The following is a 10528-nucleotide window of genomic DNA, read 5'->3' on the forward strand; positions in this document are numbered from 1 at the left end:
AATATATACGTATCTTCAAGAGAAATTCGACTCAGTGATTTCCCAATGTGACAGGTAAATAATATATATAAATATATATATTGAATACGTATATATTATATTATATATTGATTTCCTGATTAGCGATTTGACATCAGGAAATCGCTGAGACGAATTTCTCTTGAAGATACGTATATATTATATTATATATTTTATTATTATTAGTATATATATATATATATACTAATAATAATATAATATATAATATATACGTATTCAATATATATATTTATATATATTATATATATTATTATGATCAAAGGAAGAAAAATTTTGGATCGGATTCGATAGATTTAATAATGCAGCCGTATATATCACGTAGTTTCAAGGCCAGGCCACTAGAATCGTGGCGATCGCTCATGTTTCCACTGTTTAACATGGAGCTTGCATTTCTCATTGTATATGTTCTGTGATGTTGGTGCTTGCGTCCGCCGTCCGGTGATCGTTCGCGGGTTCGCGTTCTCGCGGCGTTCGCGGCGTGCGCGAATCGCGACTTCACTTCGATGGCAACAAAGATGGCGGGCGCAGTGCGCGTACCGATTGTGTCCCTCTGCCAGGCGCCTTGACGTGCGTGACGAGCGTCGTGCAGCCTCGGGCAGCGGGCAGTATCTGCCTGCCGCGAACGTGGGAACGAGCGAGTGCGATCGTACGCGTAGTATCGTCGCGCGAGTGCCTGCGTGAGTGTCTGCTTGTCTACCTGCCTGCCTGCTTGCTTGCCTGTCTGTCTGTCTGCCTGCCTGCCTGCCTGCCTGCCTGCCTGTGCGAGCGAGCGCGGAGCCGCGTTTCCACCGAGTGCGACGAAATATGTCAGAGGCTCCAGAAGCATGAGTGAGGGAGCGGACTCGGTTGCGCAAACCTGCGGGAATTCGCTCACGACCTTGGGGGACGAGAGCGAATGCGAGAGCGATGCAACAACGGCGACGGCGTCGCCGTCGCCGATGCAGCGGTTGTCGACGACGCAGCCGCCGCCGCCACCGTCACCACCGCCACTGCCACTGCCACCGCCACCGCCACCACCGCCGTCATCGACGACGTCCACCGGCAGAAGGCCGCGTTTCGGCACCGGTGGCCCACCGCCGTCGCCCTATGTGTGGGTCGACGGTCGGCAGCTGCGGAGTGCCCTCGCCTGGACCAAGAAATGGCCGCCCCGACGCGTCAGCTTCCCCTCGAGCGACAATCACCTGGTGACGGGCTACCTAGAACCCGCCAATCCTTGGCGACACGGTGAATACTGCATTTTGCAATTTACTCTCTCCATTTTCCTATTTTTCGTTTCACCTGATTCTAGTTTGAATTATGTTGGATATTATACAACATAGTTTGGAATGTACTTTGGAATATGTGCAGTTGACAGTGTGTTAATTAGGGTTTAATGCGATATATTGATTTATACTGCACAGTCACAGTCTAGGTGTAGCTAGATTCAGTAGGTCTGCTTAGTAACTTGTTGACCTGTTCGACACAAGTGCAGAGATAACTCAGTTAACTGAAAACTAGTGCTGAGGAAAGTGGGTGCGAGCAATTTGTAAACGTCTTGTTAACATTTTTAAAGAACTTTTCTACAGTGTTTCTACAGAAGCATGTTTTAGAATTTATTTGTGATGTAAGTTGCTCCAGAACGAAGATATATGTATCTATGATTTCCATAATGTAATACTGATGCTGATAATTGATTTGATTTAATGCTCGCTTTCAACACGTATTTAAGATAGAAATCTTATAATTGTTTAAATTAGTTTTAATTTTTATAATTCTGTGCAATTTTTGTTAAATAAGCATTCTATTTTCTGTGGTATTCTCAGCAGTTGTTCATTATTTGATTACTCATTTCATTACTTGATTGTTCTTTGGTGCAGTTGTATTTTGTTACTGTGCTATTGGGTTTTTTTATAGACTGCCCCAAGAAAAGGATTTCGCAATATCAACCATGTACTAATTATAAGTTTGACGCGATGTCAGAGTGTATCTGGTGCAATATAGCATAAAACTATGACGACTGTAGTTTTCTTTCAAATTGGATATTGGATTGAGAAAGTTCCTATCTTACAATATTGCAAATTATCTTTGAAATAAATTTTATTAAGTCTTGTTATTAAGTTAAATTAATTTATTATTATTTATAAACACGAAACTTCTCTTGAATTTTAATTAGGAACGCAATTGTTTGTGAATTAATTTATATGTATATTGGCGATTATATTATTTGTGCTTGAGAAAATAAAAATATTAATTGTTCCCAGCTGAGAATGTGAATCGCGAGGATTTGATCTTCGCGTACAAGGAGTCCTGCGCACGTCACAGCACCGAACCCTTGCAAACTGTTTTAGTTCAACTGGAGGTAAATGAATCTTCTTCATTGCTCCAAATATTCTAACTTTTATATATACAGGTATATATAGTTTTATATATACCTATTTTTATACATACCTTTTATATATATATATATTTTTTATATTTTATATATATATATATATATATATATACCTCTTCTCTGACGTAAATTACAAGCGATATTAAATTCAGGTGTGAGCATGTTGCGACAAAAGTAGTGATCTCACAAGGACCGGTTCTGTGTATATGGAAGTGTCGAGCTTATTCACTTGACCAAAACGTTAAACTGGCCGAGATCAAAACGTGAAGTTCATCCTCTTATTTTTCCTTTTAATCGCGGCATTTTGCACATGCTATTTGTCCTAGCGATCTAGCTAGCAAAGTGACTTTCTCGCCAGATAGTTCGAGCCTCAGTAGTGCACGGACATAGTTCTGCTGCTTTAAAGAATGCATCTTATGAATTCTGCCCGAATTTCGATACTCGCTCTCGCAGGAAAAAATATTCCCGTTCATTTTCACGTATTTTTTGCCTTTGTTACGTAGAATCTGGATTTATCTGAAGATCGCTGTGAGGAGTTGGATTTAAAGGGAGAAACCTTGGATCAGGATCATTCAGAGCCATTGGAGGAGATACTGAAGAGGATACAATTTAACAAAATTAATTTAGAAGGGACATCTCTGAATGACGAGGTATTGTCTTCGATAAACTATTCTTCACATTATTACTGAGAATTATTGAGTATAGTTTGATATCTACATAATTTGTGTGTTAATCGTCATATTACAGAGTTCCGTAATATTATTCGACATGCTGGAATATTACGAATCCGCAAGATACTTAAACATTTCGTTTAATCCAGAGATTGGAGCGCGTGGCTGGCAAGCGTGCTCGCACATGATTAAAAAGGTATTCGCGTATTCGATCTGTCAAAAAAATTAATTTTTACAAAACGGCCTTATCTTGAAATAAATTTTGAAGATTTTTGCTTAGTGCATATACTTCAGTTAATTGTTGTCGAATAATCAACTCAGTTAGAGTAGTATCATGCTATTTTATTTTAAATAGAATGCTAAGAGTTTAATTAATACAGTTGTATTTCTTTAGACTCAATGCTTAGAGCAGCTTGAGGCGAGGAACATAGCGTTTAACGAACAAAATATGAACATTTTGAGTCGTGCGTTACGATTAGTTTGTCATCTACATGTTCTTAAATTGGAGAATTGTGGACTTTCGGGCAGAGCGATCGTCATACTTGGTATTTATCACATATTAACATTCTCCTATGCTTTAGAACACTTTATTATGTTGCATCAGTAATTTCCTGTTACGTTATTTGCGATGTTCAATTGTAACAGTGATGTTCAAATATAATATAATCAAAAAACCAAATAAGAAAAATTCAAGGTATATTTTGTCACGATCCGTACGGACCGTAATTCTTCGTGTCTGTAACAGTTACAGCTCTAAAAATGAATAGCGGTATACGGGAACTATATTTAGCTGATAACGGGCTCGATTTTCACGACGCGATACAGCTTGGATCTCTCTTAAGGCTGAACAATCACTTGCAATTGCTCGATATTAGGTACGTATTACGCAATAATTAAAAACAATCTTTTCATTTTTACCGAAAGCTTTATTTAGGAAGATGATCAGAAAAAATATATGTGTCCTTTTCTTGATTTTTCAATTGAATCTTCTTGTAGATCTTTATGAACACTTTTGCGCGGAAATTAGCAGTAATGCTAATACGCTAATTGGACATAATGCAGTATTCTTTTGCGTGCGTTGTAATAAATTTGCTTCGTATTTGCGAGAGACACGCGTTGCGCTCAAGCGAGTTAACGATGTTAGTATACAGATTCTTTTTTTTGGAAATGTTTTTCCTTAGTAATAATAACGTCCAGGACGACGGTGTACGAGATATACTGGAGGGCCTGATCAATCAAGTGAACGAAGACAAAACCGGCAAGGGACTCGGTATCTTGATATTGTGGAATAATGGTTTGACTACGAAATCATCACCCTACATCTCAAGGATTATAGTATGTACTACGAAAATATCTAGTAAATTGATTATTATCTTTATTGATTTGTAATATTGATGATATGATACGTAGTCTCATAGGATAATTTGTAATTTATATAAATATCTAAATTATTATACACGCATATAAAGTAACTGTAATCTAATTCACATGATTCCTTCGTGTTTGAAATAGAATTACTATTTTTATTAATAAAATTATTATTGCAGTTTTATGACATGGATTTTATTTAACGTTCTTTGGATTTGTATTGCTTTTATTTATTATGATGTGTTTTATGATGTGTCTTTAGTATATATGCTGGTACGATCAAAGACTAAATTTTAATACGTAATTGCAAACGAAAATAGATCTGAAATTGAATTAGCGACGATAAAAGAGAAATAAATAAAGCAATAAAGAGAGTATACTGTTTGTAGTGTAACGCGTTTGCCGCCCTATTACGTCCAATAATTATGTTCAGGCATTATCGAAAACATTGGAGACTCTGAATATCGGTCAGAACATGCTGACGGACGAGACCTTGAGCATCATTAACGAATCATTGAAGAAAAATCGTGTTCTTTTACAATTGGGCATGCAATCGACAGAGCTTACGTGTGACGGAATAATTGCGCTCGCTGAGATAATGGAGACGAATCAAGTTTTACAGGTGAGTCTTATATATATATTATATATATATGTATATTCTTATTTCTTCGATATTTCGCGTATTCTCTATGCAACTCCTGTCGTTTGCAGAGAATAGATTTACGAGACAACAGCATACAGATGCGCGGCATGGGTACTCTTGCAAATGTCATGAAAAAGAACAAGACTATCACGCAGATCGATCTGGACGACAGACCTAGAATAAGAATAGTGAGTGTCGATGTATATATGATTTATTTCACTCGACGATTTTTTTCAATAACTTATGCGACATCACGGATATTATACATATATCACCAACTTAGAAAATATCACTCTATTTACACTCATCTATCTTGTCTCTCGTACAAAGGACGGCCCCTTGCACCAGTATATGGAATTGGTCACCGAGATCCGCAGCTATTGCAGTAAGAACGAGGAGCGTCGATTGCTGGAGGAGTCTACGGAAGACACGGAAAACCCGCGTCTCTCGAACCGGCTGCTGAACGCGAGCTCCCGTAAGATCTCGCTTACCTGTCAGACACTGCCAAGCCCGCCGTCGCGATCGGCGACATCGCTGACCGCTGACGAGCCGGCGCGCGCCATGTTGGAGCCGAAGCGTACTAGCGGAGGCCGTCTTCGTTCCCCGGCCCCAAGTCCTATCCCATCCCCCGTGGCCAGTCCGATCCCCAGCCCGTCCCGCAACCGTTTTGTCGTGTGTCGGGTGCCGGAGGCGTCACTGCGTTCCACCGACTCCTCGGCATCCTCCTCGCCAGTTACTCCACCCTCCCTCGGCTCCTCCCCGTGTTTCTTCGGTACGAGCGGCCCGTCGCGGTTCCGCGTGTCGGTTGTCGAGTCGGCGGGCGCCGGCCGCCCGTCGTCCAAGTCGGTCGTCACCTCCTCCAGCGGCAGCTCGGTCACGATCGGCTTTAACGTCAAAGTCCAGGCGGTCGACTCTGACGATTCCGACAGCGCGACCAAGGCGAACACGGCGATTCAGGCTGCCAGTGAAGACACAGCGTCCGTAGAGACGCTTAACGTAGTTCCGTTAGTAAGAGAGACTTTGCAGCACGAGGATAACAAAGTCGAGAACAAAGATCGCTACGAAGACGTAATAAAGAACAAAGAAATGCAATCTGATGAACGCCAAGTTCAAACGTGGCGCGAGATAGATGATGTCGTTATCAGGAGCGAGGACGACAAAATCGTAGATGAGCAATTAACACGGGATGAGATAGTAATGACGCAGTCATTACAATCCGAAAGAGAGTCTAGAAACATCGCGATGATACGCGTGGATCCTCACGATGAGGTGATGGATCGGAGCAATGTTACAATGGGTCTCGAGGACACCGCGACGACCTCGGACGATACCGAGGCAGTTGGGGCTTATCGCATCGTGTATACGAGTACAAAAGAGCTACAGGTACCTGCATATCCGAACGAGGACGCAGCTTCGGCGAGAATGAGCGTTGTCGAGGATAAAGCCTTAAATAGTGTGATAAAGACCTCCCTGGATGATACCTCGAAATCTTGTACGGATTCAGATGAGTCATCCGCTTGCGTTTTCGCGAATTCTTCCGTGAGCACCGCTTCTGGAGGAACGTCCTCGGTTCACGCGACGGAGTCGCATTCGCAGGAACAGACGAACACGTCGGTACAGAAGCATAAATCGAGTCTGGAGAAGCTCTTGTCGTTGTTTCAACATTCCGGCCAGTTCTTTTCGGATTCTACGAGCGCCGCCGCGGACGCGAGGAGCACTTTGCAAGAACACGTGAGCGGTGTGATAGCGTTCGGCGACAAGCTGCAGCAGTACCTGAAGGAGGGCCGAGCGAAGGTGACTGACGGTTCGTGGTCCTTGGAGCACGGGTCTCCGTCAAGAAACCGATCGATAAAAATGAACGTAACGCAGTTGCAGAATCTGACTGGCATATTTTCGTCTTTCAAGCTCGAACCTCACGTGAGTCTCGTTGACCATAACGCTAAGTTCTTCAGTCAAGCAAAAAGTCAAAATACTGATATTCGAAGGAAGGATTTAGAAAGATCGTCGGAAATTGAAGTTGCCAGGGTTGACGAAAAAAGTTCATTCCATCAGGAAATCCTAAGGAATGAGGAGAAATTACTTGATCAGGAAAGGAATCAAGTTACAAGAAACGGTGTGAGTAATTTATTCGATCAACGGCAGAATCAGATTACGAAGGATGACGAGAAGGACCTAGTTGGTGAGGCAAAGGATCAAATTAATAGGGATGACGAGGAGGATTTACTCTGTCGAGGAAATAATCAAACCGCGAGGGACAACTGCGAGCAGAAGCTGTTCGATCAGGTTAGCAAAAGCGACAACAAGGACTCGTTCAGAGTCGATCAGATGAGAGATCGGCCTGTGAGGATCGACGAAAAGAATTTCGAGGATCGGGAGAAGAAACAGATTGCTGAAAGTACAAATGAGAATTTTCAAATTCAGAAAAACGATCAAGGTGTTCAGGGTACTACACAGGATTTGCAGAATCAACAGAAGAGTAAGGTAGTAAGTGACGAGCACAATTACGCTACAAACAATCAAGAAAAGGTATCCGCAAGAAGTAGTGAGGACTTGGAAGATGCGAAAGGAGACCGGATTGCGATAAATGATGAGAAAGACGCTACGCATAATACACGCGTTGATGAAAAGGGAGATAGCGTGCACAAGTTGCAATGGTCAAAAACCGTATCTAGTGATCGACCGTTACCTGAAAGTGTGCAATCAAAGGACAATTTTGCTGATAATTTAGTATTAGATGGTGACTGCGTCACCGTGACGAACGCAATGGTTTCACCGTTGCTGACGAGCGAATCCGCTGCGTGTGTAGCTATAAAGTTTACAGACATAGCAGAATATCCTATTTTACAATTAAGTCAGGCCGACGGCACAGGGTGTAAGAACGCGAAGCATCTCGACGGTCTCAGCGACGACGACGGCAGTCGTCGAGAAGACGGTGACAACGCGCAGGATTTAGAACCTATAGAGCATAATAACGCCGAGCGCGTAAAACGCGACGAAGCAGAGATTTTAGAAAATAATGATGCAGGGTGTTCAAAGCGCAAGGGCGCGGTCGAAGCAGCGAATGCCTCAACGGCGATGAGGACATGTGATACTACCACGACGGACAGTATTAATCAGACTAGTGATAGTAGTTTTCCGATTTGTAACATAGCGCATGATAGGAAAACCGTAGATAGCGTAAGTACTGCGAGTGCGGTGGAATCCACGCTTAGCCACGCCGACGGAATGCTGCCGATGTTGCTGGACGATGATCGAGCATCGTTAACGTCGGCGGAAAACGTCGGGGCATCCACCACGATGTCGAAGGATGTCGACGACCAAGTTACCAGTGGTGCGTGTTGCATCGCCGATCAGGATGGTCAGCGCGATTTTACGAAGGGGAACGAGAAGGACTCGGTGGAAGTCCTCGACGATACTTGCCGCGATTCCGCTCACCGCAGAAGTACAAGTGTAAATATTAAGATAGAGTCGTGCGTGTCGGAGACAACGAGGCCAGCTTCGGAGAGCCAGGCGGTGCCGGAGGGACACCGCGAGAGACAATCGTCGTTTGATACGCCAAACGCCGAGATACATCGAATTATCCCCAAGTACGTGGACCATGTCCCTGAAGAGGCCATCGATAACGGCAAGCTGATCGACCCGAGCATCCTTGTCACGTCCTACGAGACAGCTGCGAGTCTGGTGGACAAGTCCGATGCGGAGGAGCTCATCTTCTGCATGACTGATATCTCGACGGACGGCACGTCCGTGGAGGACGATCTGTCGCCGTGTGTCGTGTCCAATAACTCGCCGAACGACATCATCAAAGTGGCGGAGCCGTTCTTCGAGTTGCCTGTTACCAGGGCCGTGCTGACGAGTACGTTGTTGATCGAAAATCCCGAGGTAACGCATAGGAACAGTCAGGATTCGGGAATCGAGGAGACCGTCCTAGCGATGGAGGATGCGCATCCGCTGCCGCCGCCGCCACCACCGGCGCGCAGCAGCCTACAGGAGAGTGTGGACTCCGGGATCGAGTCCGAGTGCTCGTCGATCTGCAATAGGGTAGAGTCCGTCGTCAGCGAGCGAGCATTGGAGGCGACTGCGATCTCGAAGAGACCGCGCGATGACAACGGCGCTCGCGAGCGAAACGACGGCAGTGTAGGCGATGAGGACGATGACGGAGATGACGAGGATGACGGGGACGACGGTGGCGGCAATAACGATAACGATGAGTTCGCCAAGTTCACATCGGACTTGCTCGCGAAGGAGAACGATAGCGTGAGCGGCATCGCGCACTCGTATCTCAACAGCATCAAGTGCACGGTCGTCAGCACGACCCATCCTGTCGTCGAACGGCGCGCTGATGGGATGACAACGAGCGGCACGTCGATGGGAGTCGTAGTCGCCACCGACGAGAGCGTCGCTCGTTCGGCTGCGCCGGTGATCGCGCACTCCCCTGCAGCCTTGCATGGCACCAGGTGAGTATTACTGAGCGCGGGTGTCTCTTCTTCAGCATCTTCGTATGCTTCTTCAGACACTTGCCGAGAGTTTCTAAGGGTTGACGCGGTGCGTGGCTGAAAAGAATGTGTTTTTTTTCACACTGCTTCGTGCTTCTCTGCTTTTGCAACTTGCACAATCGACTTCAGCTTTCATTGTCACTGTGTTGTTGCTGGGAATACATGCGATTCAAGGAAGAAAACTTTTACATTGATAGATGTTTTGCGTCCACTGCGACTCCTTAAATCTGATATGATAAGAAATAATCGCTAAATGCCCAGAGATATAATTGCCTCGCCAATTTTCACGGAGCTATAATTTATATGTATATTTGCACTGTTCGAACACTTGCAATGACTCACGCATTGTGACAAAATATTTTTACGTTGGTTCTGTAACTTCTTCTCGATTCATTATTTGTTTCCTTGTTGAATTGAACCTTATCTCATCCTTATCTTCTTTTGGCAACTAACGTTTCTACTTTATTAATAAACACGAGACATATCCCATTTTTACACTCGAATTTCTTTCACGTTCTTCAGCTATTTTATATAATTTCGTGTTTTTGTTTGTTTTTATCTGTCCGTACATTTATACATATATTTATATATGGATTCTTATGTAAAAGTTAGTATAAATTGCAGTTTTGCAATATAAATAATCAAACTGTACTGTAAAGTCTAATTTAATTATATCATTTCTTGAAAGCTTCCACAGTTTTTCTTATTCAAGATATATAATTAAGGATATTATATGTACACGTTAATTATATTAGTTTATGGGACAAGGACAATGCAGTGTGCTTCGTTTTTACAGCCCGAAATAATGCAGCGGAGGAGAAAGAAGAGAAGACGGAGGGCAGCGAAGAGTACGAGATCGATGCGATCGAATACGATGACGAGGATGATGAAATAGACGAACTCGAAGAAGTCATGAAACAGCTCGAGCCAAAGTACCGGC

The 10528-nt window shown here is 43.6% G+C and overlaps 1 protein-coding gene across 1 annotated transcript; it reads left to right on the plus strand.

Annotated features, from left to right (window-relative positions):
- The first annotated feature begins 730 nt into the window (after positions 1-730).
- On the plus strand, positions 731-10528 carry LOC105281521. Its single transcript, XM_026973239.1, has 11 exons — positions 731-1263; positions 2280-2377; positions 2914-3060; positions 3158-3277; positions 3476-3626; positions 3827-3956; positions 4263-4416; positions 4883-5071; positions 5161-5280; positions 5423-9549; positions 10385-10528. The coding sequence occupies exons 1-11, from the start codon at positions 864-866 to the stop codon at positions 10392-10394; spliced, it is 5646 nt and encodes a 1881-aa protein (XP_026829040.1). The 5' UTR covers positions 731-863; the 3' UTR covers positions 10395-10528.

This window comes from Ooceraea biroi, chromosome 10 (genome assembly GCF_003672135.1).
Source record: "Ooceraea biroi isolate clonal line C1 chromosome 10, Obir_v5.4, whole genome shotgun sequence".
In the NCBI taxonomy this organism is placed as follows: domain Eukaryota; kingdom Metazoa; phylum Arthropoda; class Insecta; order Hymenoptera; family Formicidae; genus Ooceraea; species Ooceraea biroi.

What these genes read in the sequence shown, in the direction of transcription:
- LOC105281521 (XM_026973239.1), top strand. Translation starts at nt 864, where the DNA reads ATGAGTGAGGGAGCGGACTCGGTTGCGCAAACCTGCGGGAATTCGCTC. An exon ending in CCTACATCTCAAGGATTATA is followed by an intron (nt 4,417 to 4,882) that starts GTATGTACTACG and finishes AATTATGTTCAG; the next exon opens with GCATTATCGAAAACATTGGA. An exon ending in AGACGAATCAAGTTTTACAG is followed by an intron (nt 5,072 to 5,160) that starts GTGAGTCTTATA and finishes TGTCGTTTGCAG; the next exon opens with AGAATAGATTTACGAGACAA.